Source organism: Pelodiscus sinensis, chromosome 1 (assembly GCF_052426305.1).
Source record: "Pelodiscus sinensis isolate ZL-2025 chromosome 1, ASM5242630v1, whole genome shotgun sequence".
NCBI classification, from domain to species: Eukaryota; Metazoa; Chordata; order Testudines; family Trionychidae; genus Pelodiscus; species Pelodiscus sinensis.
Window position 1 is genome coordinate 136,306,207 of NC_143052.1, and position 17,943 is coordinate 136,324,149.

At 46.3% G+C, this 17,943-nt stretch overlaps 2 protein-coding genes across 2 annotated transcripts in view; one reads left to right on the forward strand and one right to left on the reverse strand.

The window, feature by feature from the left end:
- Positions 1–17,943, reverse strand: part of LOC149525640 (uncharacterized) — a 238,290-nt gene that overhangs the window by 191,828 nt on the left and 28,519 nt on the right. The window lies entirely within an intron of this gene.
- The window catches only part of LOC112545108 (scavenger receptor cysteine-rich type 1 protein M130-like), a 60,405-nt gene that overhangs the window by 16,221 nt on the left and 26,241 nt on the right, over positions 1–17,943 (forward strand). The window contains exons 4-6 of the mRNA XM_089775352.1: positions 7,255–7,569; positions 9,943–10,257; positions 12,225–12,536. Of these exons, the coding sequence (XP_089631478.1) occupies positions 7,255–7,569; positions 9,943–10,257; positions 12,225–12,536 (942 nt within the window). The remainder of the gene's footprint in view (positions 1–7,254; positions 7,570–9,942; positions 10,258–12,224; positions 12,537–17,943) is intronic.

Below are 17,943 nucleotides of genomic sequence, written 5' to 3' on the forward strand. Positions count from 1 at the left end.
ACCTATTGCACCATCTTGTTAGTCTTTAAAGTGCTACATAGTTTTTTCCTTTTGTTTTAGCAAGATCCAGCTAACACGGCTACCTCTCCGTATGTAAAGTTAGACATACAGGATAGGAAATGATTTATGGTTTTAAATGTAAAAATGAAACCTATCAAGGGTGTTCCCAATACTAGGACACCTCAATCTCTGTGTGATCACCTGTAAACAGCCTCCTTTGTCCTTTAAGTCTAAGCAGTGGTTGGTCTTAGGAAGTCATGTGACCTCCCCAACTGGTAGGGACTGGCCAGGTATTTTTCCATGGAAGGGGAGAATGTAGAAACAAAGAATTCCTGTCCAAAAGAAAGGCTATTTAAGATGCAAAGTATTCACACTCTTTGGATGGCAAGACACTCCAAAGAAAATAAACCAGAGACTCCAGGAGAAAAAGATCTTCTCTGGCTTGGAGGTTGAGCTGAAATAAGAACAGTTTTAACGTAAATTTGTGATAAGCTTTAGGGTGTTAGAATTAGCTCTGCGTTTTCTGTTATTTTAAATTTGTAATTTACTTTACTCTGTCCTCACTTGCAACAACTTAAATCCTACTGCTTGTACTTAATAAAATCACTCTTATTTACTGTAAGCCCAATGTAAATAATTGTTATCTGGGGAAACAATCGGTATGTACATCCTTCTTTGTTTGCTAAAGGGGGCTTACCTGAATGATTCATTTGGAGTTCTGATCTCGTTTGGGGGGGTGGGTTTCCTTGATTCTGTGGCTGACACTGCATTCTCTCAGACCTGAAGAGATTGAGTGTCTGCATTGCTCGTTGGGGGGTGGTGATCTCAGCTCTGTGCCTTGCCTGGGCAGACCAGGTCGCTGGCCCAGCAGAAGAGGGTGGTGAAAAGCCTGGGAGAGCAAGGAGGCAAGTGTCAGTGGCTGTCAGCATACCAGGCAGCACCCACAAGGGGTCTTCTGTGACTGCACCCTCTAGATCCCTTCCCTGTCTACTCCTTAACATCCCTTATAAAACATTTAACTGTGTAACCAATAGATTTTTGATCATTTACAGTTACTGGTTTTGAACATTTTTTTTAAATCTCTATTTTAATCTGAAGAAGAGGTGGCTAGAAAGGAGATATCTTTATGTTCTTCAAGTATGTAAAATATTTTTAGAAAGAGGGCGGGGATAAATAGTTCTCCTTCACCACCACTGATGATAGGACTAGAAGTAAAGGGATTAAATTTCAGCAAGGGAGATTTAGATTAGATATTAAGAAAAACTTCCTATCTATAAGATTTGTTAATCACTGGAACCAATTTTTTAGGGAGATTGTGAAATTTGTCATGGGAGGATTTCAAAAAAGAGTCAGACATACCTGTCAGAGATGGTCTAGCTCATACTTAGGCTATGTCTACTTAGCAGACTTTACAGCAGCACAGCACTATTGCTGCAGCTGAGCCAATCGTAAGGTATCCGATGTAGCCACTCAATATGGTGGAAGAGAGCTCTCCTGCCAGCATAATTAAATGATCCTTAATGAGCAGCAGTAGCTCTAAAACTCTGCCGCGTCCAGGGAACGTGTCTGCTCTTCCACTTTTTTTTGTGGAAGAGCAAACATGCTCTTTTGGGAAGCCCTGTATTCCTCATTCCGTGAGGAATAAGGGCTCCTCCAAAAGAGGAGGCTTTTCTGAAATTTGACCTAGTGTAGATGGGCCAAATTTCAGAAAACCTTCTTCCGAAAAAAGAATCGGATTACCTTTTTCCGAAAACCCTCCACAGTGTAGCCATAGCCTCAGTGAGCAGGAGAGTGTCTCCTAGCAATACTGTCAACACAGGCACTTTTGTCAGGGAACTTTTGTTGATCAAGTGGGTGGTTTTTCAGACCCCTATCCAACGAAAGTTTCACTGACAAAAGTGCCAGTGTAGATGTCCTAGATGTCTTATCAATAGATGTCCTATCAAGTTCCATTTCAGTCCCACACTTCTATAATTCTATGAAAATGAATCTTAATGAGATTGCCAAAAAAGGAAACCGTGTTTCTTAGCTGTGTGACTTTTTCACAGCCATGACCCTTATAGCTAGGGGGACCTTAGTTTTAGGAACAGGCCAGACAAAACAATATGGTGCAAAGTGGGTATTGAGGGAGAGCCTCCCTAAGGAGTGCCCACAAACCCTTGAAGATCAGGCATCCCAAAGGGTTCTCTATCTTCTGTGGTGTTAAATACAATGGGAAGGTACTGTGATAAGATTGTTTGAAACTGCACTCCCTATGTTGTTCATTCTCTGTAGTTTGCAGGACATTTGAGCATTTGGGCACAGTGCTTGGCTTTTGAATCAAAGTTATTTGCCATTGCATGTCTGTATTAAGTCCTGCCTAGGAGCCAGGTGCTCCATTCCTCTTTTTACAGACCTTCTGTACTTTATTTGAGTGGTGCATATGCATGTGGGGAGAAGAGCAGGTGGGCTTTGTGGATGTGAGGTTTCAAAAATTGCTGGGTTTGGAGTTGTTGAGAGGGTGGATAGATGATACTTTTCTAGTGTGGATGGAGCAGTGGCAGGAGTAGATTAGTGACTGCATGTGCCCCTCTGTAGATTCAGATTCTCTCTCATCACTAGAACACAAGAACTGGTATATGATGTGAAAGGCTGCAGATTATTTAATATCTTTGCTGTTCAGAGAAGGTGCCCTTTTTTTCATCCCCAGGAAGGCTCTAAACATTAAAAAGGCCTAAACATTAAAAAGGCCATAGAGCAGTTTTTAAACTAAGAGATGGGGGAAAGCCGATTGGTGCGAAGATGCACGTAAATCAGAGGGAGATTTCTCTTAAAAGAGAATCCATTGATAGAGATTTTCTAAGCTGTAGTCAGAAAGAGAGGGGAGAGGACAAACCATGGGCCAGAGCAGAGAAACAACCGCATATAAAAGCATCCAATGCACCAGGGAAGGGCAGAAGCAGTGGCAAATTTTTAAAGTGCTTCTACACAAATGCTAGGAGTCTGATTAATAAGATGAGTGAACTAGAGTACAGGCAGTCCCCGGGTTACATGGATCCGACTTACATCGGATCCCTACTTACAAACGGGGTGAGGCAACCCCGCACTAGCTGCTTCCCCCCAGCAGACCAGGGAGATGCGAAGCTAGCGCCCCCTCCCCAATAGACCAGGGAGACGTGGAGCGGCTTTTCTCAGCAGACACCTCAGCTTGAGAATAAAGGACTGAGGGAAGTGAGGTGTGGGAGAATAAAACTGAGCTCTGGAGAAATGTTTGGCTAGAGTTTCCCCTACAATATGTACCAGTTCCAACTTACATACAAATTCAACTTAAGAACAAACCTACAGTCCCTATCTTGTACGTAACCCGGGGACTGTCTGTACCTCGTATTGACATAATAGGCATCACTGAAACCTGGTGGAATGAGGAAAATCTGTGGGACACACTCATACCAGGATATAAAATATATCAGAAGGATAGAGCAGGCAGAGTGGGTGGCGGAGTGGCACTATATGTGAAAGAGAATGTAGAATCAAATGAAATAAAAATATTAAATGAATCGACATGTTCCATAGAATCGCTATGGATAGTAATTCCATGCTCCAATAATAAGAAATTAGCAGTAGGGATATATTATTGACCACCTGACCAGGACAGCGATACTGATATTGAAATGCTGAGGGAAAATATCGAGGCTACCAAAATAAAGAACTCTATAATAATGGGGGATTTTAATTATCCCCATATTGACTGGATACATGTCACCTCAGGAAGAGAAGCAGAGATAAAATTTCTCAGTGGCTTAAATGACTGCTTTTTGGAGCAGCTGGTACAGAAACCCACAAGGGGAGAGGCAATTCTCGATTAAGTCCTGAATGGAGCGCAGGATCAGGTCCAGGAGATAACCATTACAGGACCGCTTGGGAATAGTGACCATAATATAATAACATTTATCATTCCTGTGGTGGGAAGAACACCTTAGTAGTCCAGCACTCTGGCATTTAATTTCAAAAAGGGGAATTACACAAAGATGAGGAGGTTAGTTAAACAGAAATTAAAAGGCACAATGACTAGAGCTAAATCCCTGCAAGCTGCATGGAAACTTTTTAAATACACCATAATAGAGGCCCAACTTAAATGTATACCCCAAATTAAAAAACATAGTAAGAGACCTAAAAAAGAGTCTCCGTGGCTTAACCACCATGTAAAAGAAGCAGTGAGGGACAAAAAGGCATCTTTTAAGAAGTGGAAGTCCAATCCTAGGGTATGTCTACACTAGCTCATTAGTTTGAGCTAGGTAGGGTAATGATTTAATGAATTAAAGATCCTAATTCGAACTACCGCTCGAATTACTCCATGAGGATCTTTAATTTGAACCACCTACTCCGTGCCGCGTGTAGCTGTGGGCACGGAGTTCAGACTAAGGGGGATTTAAAAATGGCGGCGCCCGGGAACATGCAAATGAAGCCCAGGTTATTTAAATCCCGGGCTTCATTTGCAACTCCGCTTGCCCTCATTATCCTACCTAGCTCGAACTAACGAGCTAGTGTAGACATACCGCTAGTGAGATAAACAGAAAGGAACATAAACACTGTCAAATCAAGTGTAAAATTTTAATAAGAAAAGCAAAAAAAGATTTTGAGGAACAGCTAGCCAAAAACTCAAAAAGAAATAACAAAATGTTTTTAAGTACATTAGAAGCAGGAAGCCTGCTAAAAAACCTGTGGGTCCCCTAGATGATCGAGATATAAAAGGAGCAATCAAGGATGATAAAGCCATTGCGGAGAAACTAAATGATTTCTTTGCTTCAATCTTCACGGCTGAGGACATTAGGGAGATTCCCAAATCTGCACCGTCCTTTGTGGGTGATGACTCAGAGGAACTGTCCTGGATTGAAGTGTCATTAGAGGAGGTTTTGGAACAAATAGAAAAACTTAATGTTGACAGATCTCCGGGACCAGATGGCATTCATCCAAGTGTTCTAAAAGAACTCACATGAGAAATTGCTGAACTATTATCTGTGGTTTGTAACCTATCCTTTAAATTGCCTTCAGTACCTAATGACTGGAAGGTAGCTAACGTGACACCAATATTTAAAAAGGGCTCTAGAGGCGATCCTGGCAATTACAGACCAGTAAGTCTAACTTCAGTACCGGGCAAATTAGTTGAAACAATAGTAAAGAATAAAATTGTCGGGCACATAGAAGAACATAATTTGTTGGACAAAAGTCAACATGGTTTCTGTAAAGGGAAGTCATGTCTTACTAATATATAAGGGTATATCTACACTACCCTTCTAGTTCGAACTAGGCAATGTAATTTACACAAGAGCCTTTGCTGAGGGACCTTGTCAAAGGCTTTCAGAAAATCTAAGTATACTATATCTACTGGATCTCCCTTGTCTGCATGTTTGTTAACCCCTTCAAAGAACTCTTAGGGTATGTCTACACTACCCCGCTAGTTTGAACTAGCGGGGTAATGAAGGCATACTGCACTTGCAAATGAAGCCCGGGATTTGAATTTCCCGGGCTTCATTTGCATAAGCGGGGCTCTACCATTTTTAAATCCCTGCTCGTTCAAACCCTGTGCCGCGCGGCTACACGCGGCATGAACTAGGTAGTTCGAACTAGGCTTCCTAGTTTGAACTACCATTACTCCTCATGGAATGAGGAGTAACGGTAGTTCGAACTAGAAAGCCTAGTTCGAACTACCTAGTTCGTGCCGCGTGTAGCCGCGCGGCACAGGGTTCTAATGAGCGGGGATTTTAAAATGGCGGAGCCCCACTTATGCAAATGAAGCCTGGGAAATTCAAATCCCCGGCTTCATTTGCAAGTGCGGTATGCCTACATTACCCCGCTAGTTCGAACTAGCAGGGTAGTGTAGACATACCCTAAGAGTTCTTTGAAGGGGTTAACAAACATGCAGACAAGGGAGATCCAGTAGATATAGTATACTTAGATTTTCTGAAAGCCTTTGACAAGGTCCCTCAGCAAAGGCTCTTGTGTAAATTACATTGCCATGGGATAAGAGGGAAGGTCCTTTCATGGATTGCGAACTGGTTAAAAGACAGGAAAGAAAGGGTAGGAATAAATGGTAAATATTCAGAATGGAGAGGGGTAACTAGTGGTGTCCCCCAAGGGTCAGTCCTGGGACCAATCCTGTTCAACTTATTCATAAATGATCTGGAGAAAGGGGTAAGCAGTGAGGTGGTAAAGTTTGTGGATGATACCAAACTGTTTAGGATAGTCAAGACAGAAGCAGACTGTGAGGGATTCCAAAAAGATCTCACCAAACTGAGTGATTGGGTAACAAAATGGCAAATGAAATGTAATGCGGATAAGTGTAAAGTAATGCACATCGGGAAAAATAACCCCAACTATACGTACAGTATGATGGGGGCTAATTTGGCTATGACAAATCAGGAAAGAGATCTTGGAGTTATCGTGGATAGTTCTCTGAAAACTTCCACACACCATGCAGCGACGGTCAAAAAGACAAATAGGATGCTAGGAATTATTAAGAAAGGGATAGAAATTAAGACACAAAATATCTTACTGCCCCTGTATAAAACTATGGTACAACAACATCTTGAATACTGTGTACAGATGTGGTCTTCTCACCTCAAAAAAGGGTTCAGAAAAGGGCAACTAAAATGATTAGGGGTTTGGAACGGGTCCCATATGAAGAAAGGTTAAAACGACTGGGACTTTTCAGTTTAGAAAAGAGGAGACTGAGGGGGGATATGATAGAGGTCTATAAAATCATGAGTGGTGTGGAGAGGGTGCATAAAGAAAAGTTATTTATTAGTTCCCATAATAGAAGAACTAGAGGACACCAAATGAAGTTAATGGGTAGCAGGTTTAAAACTAATAAAAGAAAGTTCTTCTTCACACAGCGTGTAGTCAACCTGTGGAACTCCTTGCCAGAGGAGGCTGTGAAGGCAAGGACTATAACAGAGTTTAAAGAAAAACTAGATAATTTCATGGAGATTAGGTCCATAAAAGGCTATTAGCCAGGGGATAGAAATGGTGTCCCTGGCCTCTGTTTGTCAGAGGCTGGAGAAGGATGCAGGAGACAAATCACTTGATCATTGTCTACAGTCCACCCTCTCTGGGGCACCTGGTCCTGGCCACTGTCAGCAGACAGGCTACTGGGCTAGATGGACCTTTGGTCTGACCCAGTACGGCTATTCTTATGTTCTTATATTCTAGGGTTCAGGGAAAGTTATGGAGTGTCAGAATAACTAACACTCACTGATGGATGTATTGACTTTCTAGGTCACATTGAGATCCAGCTGGCTGGAGGGAACACTGCGTGCTCCGGACGTGTTGAAGTTAAACATGGAAAAGTGTGGGAGACAGTGTGTGATTCACACTTGGATTTCAATGCTGCCTCTGTTATCTGCAGTGAATTAGGTTGTGGACAGGCTGTAGCTGCTATAGGAGCTGCACATTTTGGAGAAGGACATGACCTGATCTGGAAAGAAGAGTTTCAATGTGTGGGGAATGAGATTTTCCTTTCAAACTGTCCCAGGATCTCTCATCCTAATAAGACTTGTTCTCACAAAGATGATGTCAGCGTATTGTGTTCAGGTAAGAATTCAAACTTCTGACATTAACATAAGTCTAACTTGGGTCCTACAGCTGTGGGAAAACTGGAGTATCAGTGGGGCTTCTCATGTCATCATACCAGCTCCTCTGAGGTTTGTGTAGGCAGAAAAATCCTTTGATTCCGATCAGCTTGTGTGCTCTACAAACACTGCAACACTGCCTTTCCCTGGTGGCTTGGAAGGCACCAACAACCACCCCAAATCCCAGGCTGAGGAGCTGCCTGGGATTTCCACAAAGAGTGGAAACTTGGACAAATGACCAGGGAGGAGTTTAAAGGTATAGCTCGAGAATGCCGGGGGGTTATCAGGAAGGCGAAAGAGCAAATGGAATTGCAACTGGCTAAGGATGTGAAGGATAACAAGAAAGGTTTCTACAGGCATGTTAACCAGAAGAAGGTGATTAGAGAGGGTTTGTGGCCCCTAATGGATGAAGGAGGTAACCTAGTGACAGATGATGTGGGGAAAGCTGAAGTACTCAATGCTTTCTTTGCCTCTGTATTCACGGACACGGTCGGCTCCTGGACTTCTGCACCAAGTGACGCAAGATGGGATGAAGATGGACAGCCCGTGGTGGGTAAAGAACAGGTTAGGAACTATTTAGAAAAGCTAAACGTACACAAATCCATGGGTCCGGACTTAGTGCATCCGAGGGTACTGAGGGAGTTGGCAAATGTCATTGTGGAGCCTTTGGCTATTATCTTTGAAAAGTCGTGGAGATTGGGAGAAATCCCGGATGATTGGAAAAAGGCAAATGTAGTGCCCATCTTCAAAAAAGGGAAGAAGGATGATCCAGGGAACTATAGGCCGGTCAGTCTTACCTCGGTTCCTGGAAAAATCATGGAAGGGGTCCTTAAGAAATCCATATTGAGGCACTTGGACGAGAGGAAAGTGATTAGGAATAGTCAGCATGGATTCACAAAGGGCAAGTCGTGCCTGACCAATCTGATTAGCTTCTATGATGAGGTCACTGGCTCTGTGGACATGGGGAAGTCAGTGGATGTGATATACCTTGACTTTAGCAAGGCTTTTGATACGGTCTCCCACAATATTCTTGCCAGCAAGTTAAGGGATTGTGGATTGGATAAATGGACGGTAAGATGGATAGAAAGATGACTAGACGGCCGGGCCCAGCGGGTATTGATCAATGGCTCTATGTTAGGATGGTGGTCGGTTTCTAGCGGAGTACCCCAAGGTTCGGTTCTAGGACCGGTTTTGTTCAATATCTTTATTAATGATCTGGATGAGGGGATGGATTGCACCCTCAGCAAGTTTACGGATGACACTAAGCTGGGGGGAGAGGTAGATACGTTTAAGGGCAGAGATAGGGTACAGAATGACTTAGACAAATTGGAGGATTGGGCCACGAGAATCTGATGAGGTTCAACAAGGACAAGTGTAGAGTCCTGCACTTGGGACGAAAGAATCCCAAGCATTGTTACTGGCTGCGGACAAAATGGCTAAGTAACAGTTCTGCAGAAAAGGACCTGGGGGTTACAGTGGATGAGAACCTGGAGATGAGTCAACAGTGTGCCCTTGTAGCCAAGAAGGCTAATGGCATATTGGGGAACATAAGGAGGAACATTGCCAGCAGATCCAGAGAAGTGATTATTCCCCTTTATTCGGCTCTGCTGAGGCCATATCTGGCGTATTGTATCCAATTCTGGACCCCCCACTACAGAAAGGATGTGGACACATTGGAGAGGGTCCAGTGGAAGGCAACCAGAATGATTAGTGGGCTGCAGCACATGACCTATGAGGCGAGGCTGTGGGATTTGGGCTTATTTAGTCTGCACACACATCCACCTTGATTAAGTTCATCTCATTAACACTGATCTTCCAAGTTGTAATGTAACACTCCTATCTTTACATGTATGTTAAATTTTCTGCTAAACTGATATTTCCAGTTCATGCATCTGATGAATTGAGCTCTAGTCCACAAAAGCTTATTCCCAAATAAAATTGTTCATTTTTAAAGTGCCACAGGACTACTTGTTTTTACTGAAATAGGCTAATGTGGCTTCTCCTCCGACTTTCAAGTGTCTGAGATCCCTGTACAATGATATGAGCCCTGGTCTGATCTCTCTCTGTGTTAAAAAATTGCCAGAATCTGTTAACTTTAACTTTTTTTTCCCCTGTGTGTTGTATCTTGGAAACTTTTCAGCCCAATGAACCCAAATTTGGATCACTAATGCAACCCTGTGCAGTAACACCTGTACTGTCAGAGCCCAACTATTGTGTCTGAACATCCAGATTTAAGAAAGTGACCAGTTGTTACTAAAGCTCTTTAGTTACATTTCTGTAGGCAATTCTATAAGAGAAATGTCTCTCTGATCTCTTCCTTTCTCTTTGTTCTCAGGGTACAGCGGGTACAGGCTTGCAAACGGCAGCACAGGATGTTCAGGGAGAGTGGAGCTTGACCACGGAGGCACCTGGGGAACCCTCTGTGACCCCCGCTGGGATTTTCAGGCTGCCCACACCCTCTGCCAGCAGCTCAACTGTGGATTTGCCCTGTTGATACCAGCGGGGCCGCTCTTTGGGACAGGAGACGGGCCTGCCTGGAATGGCACTTTTGGCTGTGAGAGGAATGAATCCTGCTTGAGGCAGTATCCTGTTACTGGGCTTGGTGCAACCGAGTGTCCTGCTGGGAGTGAAGCCAGCGTGGTGTGTGCAGGTGGGCTGCAGCGGGAAACTAGGGAACACTGTCAGCCAGATTTTCAGTGTGTAAATTGGCCAAGCACCATTGGACTGGCAAGCTGGCCCTAAATTGGCACCTGGCCCCTGCACCAGCCAAGTTTGCTGGATCTGATCCCTCTGAAGTGCTTGTGGAGCCTTGAGTATGAAATGTACCAAGTAACCAAATGCTGGTCTCTTGTCGGCCCTCACACTCCCATGGATGGAGTGTCGGTTTGTGAATGTGCTAGATGTAAGCAGGGCAATGGTCCCGCTATTGTGGGGAACTTTCCTGGCTTCTATACCACCCCAGTGAAATGGACCAGCGAAAGGATCTGAGTCCCCATTCCCATTTCCTTTACCCTACGGCCTCCCTGACCTTGAGAGCTCCTCTTCCACTCTCCTGCGTAGCAGAGTCCTCGAAACCCCAACAAGGCTGGGCCCAGGTTTTCTGGGGCTGAATCCCCAACCTTGTAGTCCCTTAGGGCAGAGGTTAGGGTGTCCCCACTCCGGGGTGCTCTCTTCACACTGGATGCTTTCTTGACCCACTGATCACTACATACAGTTCAAAGTGAATGCAATTTATTAAACAGCATGGCTACATCTACACTGACATGATTTTCCAGAAATGTTTTTAACGGAAAAGTTTTCCGTTAAAAGCATTTTTGGAAAAGAGCGTCTAGATTGGCAGGACGCTTTTCCACAAAAACGCTTTTTGTGGAAAAGCGTCCGTGGCCAATCTAGACGTGCTTTTCCGCAAAAAAGCCCCGATCGCCATTTTGCTTTTTTGTGGAAAAGAAATCTCTGCTGTCTACACTTGCCCTTTTGCACAAAAGTCTTTCGGAAAAAGACTTTTGCCCGAATGGGAGCAGCATAGTATTTCAGCAAAAGCACTGACAATCTTACATGAGATCGTCAGTGCTTTTCCGGAAATTCAAGCGGCCAGTGTAGACAGCTGGCAAGTTTTTCCGCAAAGGCAGATGATTTTGCGGAAAAACTTGCCAGTCTAGACACAGCCCAACCGATTAAAAAGAAAAGAATAAGGAAAAATGAGAGAGGTTAAATGAGAACACATAACCCCGCATTGTGGCATGGGGACATCACAAACAGCAGTTTGCAGAGTGTAAGGACAGTTCACAGTTTGTTCCTTATAGGTCCCAGGGCTCTCTATCAAACCCTGGCTGTGCTGCAGGGGGGCTGCAGGTTGGACACACTTCCTCTGGCAGTGACCACACAACTTCAGGCTCTAGGTGGCAGGACCCCCTCTCCCAGCTGGAGTTACAATCCCTCTCCAAGTCTGGCCTGCAGGGCCTCTTGGCTGGTGGTGTCTCCCTGCCCAGAGCCTCTCCCCCCACTTTGCTAGTCCCAGCTGCTCACCACACCCAGCTGCAGACTGTGCTGCTTTGCCAGCCTCCAGCTCCTTGTGTTGCTCCTCTGACCCCTTTGGCTCTCTGGTCACTACAGGTCTGTCTCTCAGCACAGGGTCTGAGATGTGTGGGCCTCTGGCTCTGTCACTGCAGGTCTGCCTCTCAGCACAGCTTGCTCTTCTTGCTGCTCTTCTTAGCTCTCCCTCCTTTTCTCTGAGACTCAGAAAATCCCAGCTCACACAGAGTATGGGATCTGGCCTCCTAATTTCCTCATTGGCCTGTCCAGCCTGTCAGTTGGGCTGACCTGGAGTGTTGGCCTCTTCTCATTGTCTCTGGGGTCTGTCAGTCTCAGGGCCCTGATTTCTCATGGACCCTTCCCCTTTTGGTACTGGGAGCTGGCCAACCAAAAACTCTCACTGAGTTTTAGTAAGGAGCTAAGAGTCCCTTTACATAGAGGAGAAATGCCCCATAGCCCCACAGAGGCATTTCTAGCATTAAATAAGAACAATCCCAGCTTGCTTTCCCCTCCCCTCCTCTCCCTGTCCTTGCTATTAACACTGATCCCTGCACCACCTCGACTCTCACTTTCCCTTGTGCTCAGGGTGCCTCGGAGGCAGGTTAGTGAATGGCACTGAGTGCTCCGGAAGAGTGGAGATCCGATATGGAGACACGTGGGGAAGCCTCTGTGCTTCCCACTGGGATTTGCAAGATGCCAATGTCCTCTGCCATCAGCTGAACTGTGGCGTTGCTGAGTCGATCCCGAGGGGAGTGCATTTCAGGGAAGGGAGCGGCACCGTATGGAACGAGGCTTTTCATTGTGAAGGGACTGAATCCTGCCTGTGGGACTGTCCCCGCCGAACCCTGGGCAACCCGCCCTGTTCCCCCGGGGACACGGCCATGGTTATTTGCTCCGGTAAGTGTCATACAGAAGTGAGCATGTGAGTTCCAGTGCAGTGTACTGGCCAGATCAGGGTCTTCATGGGTCGTCCCATTGACTACAGCGCTCAGGTAAGTAGGGATATCAGAATGTTTCTCTGTCTTTACGTTCTCCTGATCAGAGACCCATCTGGCTGTAGTGAGAAGGGTGGCGAAGTAGATCCTGGCACTAGGATAGGGTGAACAGGAGAGAACAGCTCTGTACCATAAACCTGAGCTTTGTAATCTAGATTCTCTCAACCTCAGCAGGGCTGATTCGGCCCTTCATCAGGTTGAGGCTGATGTTTCAGAAGCAATCCACAGGCAGAGATCTCATCTAACTGTGGAACCATTATAGCCCCATTCCACCTTCTGGAAATAAAGTGTTTGCCCTGCTGTTCCTGAGCAAAGTGCCCCCCTTGTCCATCCCAGGCTCTTACCTAGTAGGCCACAGACCCACAACTGCAAAGGGTGTGTGCAGATTCACAGCATAGTAATACCCTCCACACTTTAAGTAAATAATCATGTCTTTGTGAAAGATCCCATAGGCAGGGGATCTACAACTAAATCATCCCAGCCAGGGCTTTGTCAAGCTGAGGCTTAAAAATCTCTAGGGATGGAGATTCCACCACCTCCCTAGGGAACCCATTCCAGTGCTTTACTACCTTCCTAGGGAAATAGTTTCTCCTAATTTCCAACCTAGACCTCTCCCACTGTAACTTGAGACCATTGCTCCTCATTCTGCCATCCATCACTACTGAAAACAGCCTCTCTCCATCCTCTTTGGAACCTCCCTTTAGGAAGTTGAAGGCTGCTATCAAATCCCCCCTCACTCTTCTCTTCTGCAGAGTAAATAAACCCAAATCCCTCAGCCTTTCTTCATAGGTCATATCCTATGCTCATTTTGGTCGCTCTCTGCTGGACCCTCTCCAATGTGTCCACATCCTTCCTGTAATTGGGTGCCCAGAACTGGACACAATACTCCAGATGTGGCCTCACCAAAGCCGAATAAAGGGGAATAATGACATCTCTGGATCTGCTGGCAATGCTCCTCTTAATGCAACCTAATATGCCCCTTAGCCTTCTTGGATACAAGGGTGCACTGTTGTCTCATCTCCAGCTTCTCATACATGGTAATCCCCAGATCCTTTTCTGCAGAACTGCTACTTAGCCAGTTGGTCCCCAGCCTGTAACAATGCTTGGGATTCTGTCCTTGTTGAACCTCGTCAGATTTCTTTTGGCCCAGTCCTCTAATCTATCCAGGTCACTCTGGACCCTAACTCTGCCCTCCAGCGTATCTACCTCTCCCCCAGCTTAGTGTCATCTGCAAACTCGCTGAGGGTGCAATCCATCCCCTCATCTAGGTCATTAATAAAGATATTGAACAAAACGAGTCCTAGAACTGATCCTTGGGGTACTCTGCTAGAAACTGACCTCCAACCTGACATTGTGCCCTTGATCACTACCTGCTGGGCCTGATCTTCTAGACAGTTTTCTATCCATCTTACTGTCCATTTATCCAATCTATACTTCCTTAACTTGCTGGCAAGAATATTGTGGGAGATCGTATCAAAAGCTTTCCCACTTTTCAGGAACGAGTTCAGATGCCCCAGATCTCTGCTCCTTAGGCCGCTGGTATCTTTCACAAATGTCCTGTCCTCTGTTGGCAGAGGGATGTAAATTAGACACATTGAAAGTGCAAATGAAGCTGAGATTTAAAAATCCTGCACTTCATTTGCATAATGGCAGCGACTGCTTTTTTTCAAAACGGACTTTTCAAAAATAAAGGCAGTTTAGACGGGACATTTTCAACAGAAATGCCCCATTTCGAAAGATCCTGTACTCCTCTGCTTCATTTGCACTTTCAGTGTGTTTAACTTACATCCCTCTGCCCACAGAGGGGTGTAGTTTAGATATACCCTTAACGAAAGCAGCTGGTGCTTTGATTAAGCACCTCTACACAGCAAACACAGGGTATGTCTACACTACCCCGCTAGTGCGAACTAGCGGGGTAATGTATGCATACCGAACGTGCAAATGAAGCCCGGGATTTGAATTTCCCGGGCTTTATTTGCATAAGCCGGCTGGCACCATTTTTAAATGCCGGCTTGTTCAAACCCTGTGTCACGCAGCTACACGCGGCACGGGCTAGATAGTTCGGACTAGCAAGCCATTCCGAACTATCTGTACACCTCATTCCACGAGGCGTACAGATAGTTCGGAATGGCTTACTAGTCCGAACTATCTAGCCCGTGCCGCATGTAGCCGCGCGGCACGGGGTTCGAACAAGCCGGCATTTAAAAATGGCGCCGGCCGGCTTATGCAAATAAAGCCCGGGAAATTCAAATCCCGGGCTTCATTTGCACGTTCGGTATGCATACATTACCCCGCTAGTTCGCACTAGCGGGGTAGTGTAGACATACCCACAGTTACTCTATAGGGATACGTCTACACTACAGCGCTAGTTCGAACTAACTTAGTTAGAATTAGTTAATTCGAACTAAGCTAATTCGAACTAACGCGTCTAGAACTAAAAACTAGTTCGAATTAGCATTTTGCTAATTCGAACTAGCAAGTCCACATTGAGTGGACCCTGAACAGGGCTTAAGGATGGCCGGAAGCAGTGCCAGCAGGGCATCAGAGGAGGACTTAGAGCGTGCAGATGCTGTCTCAGGCTAGCCGAGGGCTGCGCTTAAAGGGTCCCGACCCCCACCCCGGACAGACAGTTCTAAGGGGTGCTCCGCTTGCAAAGCAGTCCTGGCTTGGATTGCCCGGAGTACCCACACTGGGCACATCACACCACTCGGCCATCAGCCCGGCTGCACTTGCCGCAGGCTGCCATCTGGGGAGAGGGGACAATTGGGGGGCTGCCGGAGAGCTTCCACCCCCAGAAGCCCGCAGAGCCAGCCCAGTCCTCCCCATCGGGGCCTTGTACCCCATTCCTCCCTCACCTCCTTCCACTTACCCTTCCCTAGCCCCCCTTCTTATTGATGTACAAAATAAAGATAACGTTTCTTCCAACATTGACTCTGTCTTTATTGAACAAAACTTGGGGAGACTGGGAAAAGGAGGTGGGAGAGGTAAAGAGAAAGGCTGGGAGAGGGGAGGGCAACTACAATGATCAGGGGTTGGGAACAGGTCCCAGATGAAGAGAGGCTACAGAGACTGGGACTGTTCAGCTTAGAAAAGAGGAGACGGAGGGGGGACAGTATAGAGGTCTCTAAAAGCAGGAGTTGGGTGGAGAGGGTGCATTCAGAAAAGTTCTTCATGAGTTCCCCTAAAGAAGGTCTAGATGACACCAAAGGAAAGGAATGGGTAGCAGGCTTCAAACTAGTAAGAGAAAGTTGTTCTTCACAAAGCAAATAGTTAACCTGTGGAACTCCTTGCTGCAGAAGGCTGTGAAGGCTACAACTAGAACAGAGTTTAAAGGGAAGTGAGATCAAGTCATGGAGGTTGGGTCCATGGAGTAGTCTTAGCCAGGGGGGGAGGAGTGGTGTCCCTGCCCAAAGTTTGTGGAAGGCTGGAGAGGGATGGCACGAGACAAATGGCTTGGTCACTGTCTTCGGTCCATCCCCTCCAGGGTTCCTAGGGTTGGCTGCTGTCGGCAGACAGGCTACTGGGCTAGATGGACCTTTGGTCTGACCCAGGACGGCCATTGTAAGCTCAGGGCTCAGGGTCGGGGGTCTCAGTGGACCCCCTTGATTTTCATGCACACCTGCTCCTGGGTGGCCAGGCTGGCAGCTCTCCTGCCCTAGACGGCCACTTTCCTGTGCCTAGTGCGGAGATCGTGGACGAGGTCCACGATGTCCGCACTAGCCCAGGAAGGTGCCCGCCTCTTGCGGTCCAGGGCAAGCTCCTGGGAGCCGCCAGCCTGGTCCCGGGAAGAGGGGGTGGGCTGGGGGGCATCGGGTGGGTGGCTCTGTGCCGTGCCAGGTGCAGGGTCTGCTGGCTGGGTGCTGGCAGGCTTGCACCTGGCACGGGCACCGTAGCCAGCCCGTGCCCCTTTAAAGAGTCCGGGGCCGGGAGGGGGGCATAGAGTTTCCCTGGTGTTGGCCAGAGTGGCCACCAGGGAAACCTGGGGAGGGCTAGCCTCCCACTAGTTCGAATTAAGGGGCTACACACCCCTTAATTCGAACTAGTAAGTTCGAACTAGGGTTAATCCTCGTGAAATGAGGTTTTCCTAGTTCGAACTAAGCGCTCCGCTAGTTCGATTCAAATTTGAACTAGCGGAGCGCTAGTGTAGCGGCTATGAATGTTAGTTCGAACTAACGTCCGTTAGTTTGAACTAACATTGTAGTGTAGACATACCCTTGGTTTTTCAAAACTCTTCCCCTCTCTGACTTCAAATCTTTGGAAAAGTCGGAAAAAGGACCCTTGCCGGAGGTAATTGATGGCAAGGTATCTGATGGCTACCCATAGTGGTTTAGGCCCATCTCTGGTTTCCTTCTACAGCTTTCCCCATTTTTGCTTCTGTGACAAACATTCAAATATTAGGTTGCAGCTCAACATGTTCCTTACTTCAACGCACACAGCAAAATACATCTCCCTTCTCCTCCCCGTCTTTTCTTAGAGAAGATGTCTAAGTCTGCAATATAGTCATGACTTGTAGGATTTGTCAGCTGGATTCTTCAAAGCTAAAATAATGGCAGCATCTGAGGCCGGGCCTATACTACCACTTACATTGCAGTAACTTATGTCGCAGAAAGATGTGAAAAATCTACCCTCCCCACACGCAGTGACATGTTAGACTAACCTAAATGCCAGTGTGGGGAATGCTGTATTGGCAATATAGCTACTGCCTTCCTGTCAGCTTTTAGAGGGTGCATTAGAGCTGCACCTCTGTAAGCTCTCTCATGTGGCCATTCCTCCCTAATACGGCAAATCTTTGTCAGCAACCAACCAGTGTGGGGAAACAGAAATCTGTAGCCTGTATTTAAAGTGGTGCTGGGACTAGGATCAGCATCTAAAATATCTATTCTGTAGATTGCTATCGAGCCTTCTCTCTCCAGAGCACTGCCCTTTCCCCATAAATCTGAACATAATTTGGAGCACATAAATAAGGCAAGAATTCACAAACTCTCACCTTACGATGTTCTGTACTGGTCTGTCTTTCTGGGTACGTCTACACTACAGCGCTAGTTCGAACTAACTTAGTTCGAATTAGTTAATTCGAACTAAGCTAATTCGAACTAGCGCATCTAAAACTAAAAACTAGTTCGAATTAGCGTTTTGCTAATTTGAACTAGCGCGTCCACACTGATTGGACGCAGGGGGGCATTTAAGGGCAGCTGAAACCGGTTCTGGCAGGGCATCAGGTCAGTAGTTGCTTTGTGTGGCTGCTGTCTGAGGCTATCTGAGGCTCGTGCTTAAAGGGACCCCCCCTGGACAGCCGGTTCTCAGCTTTT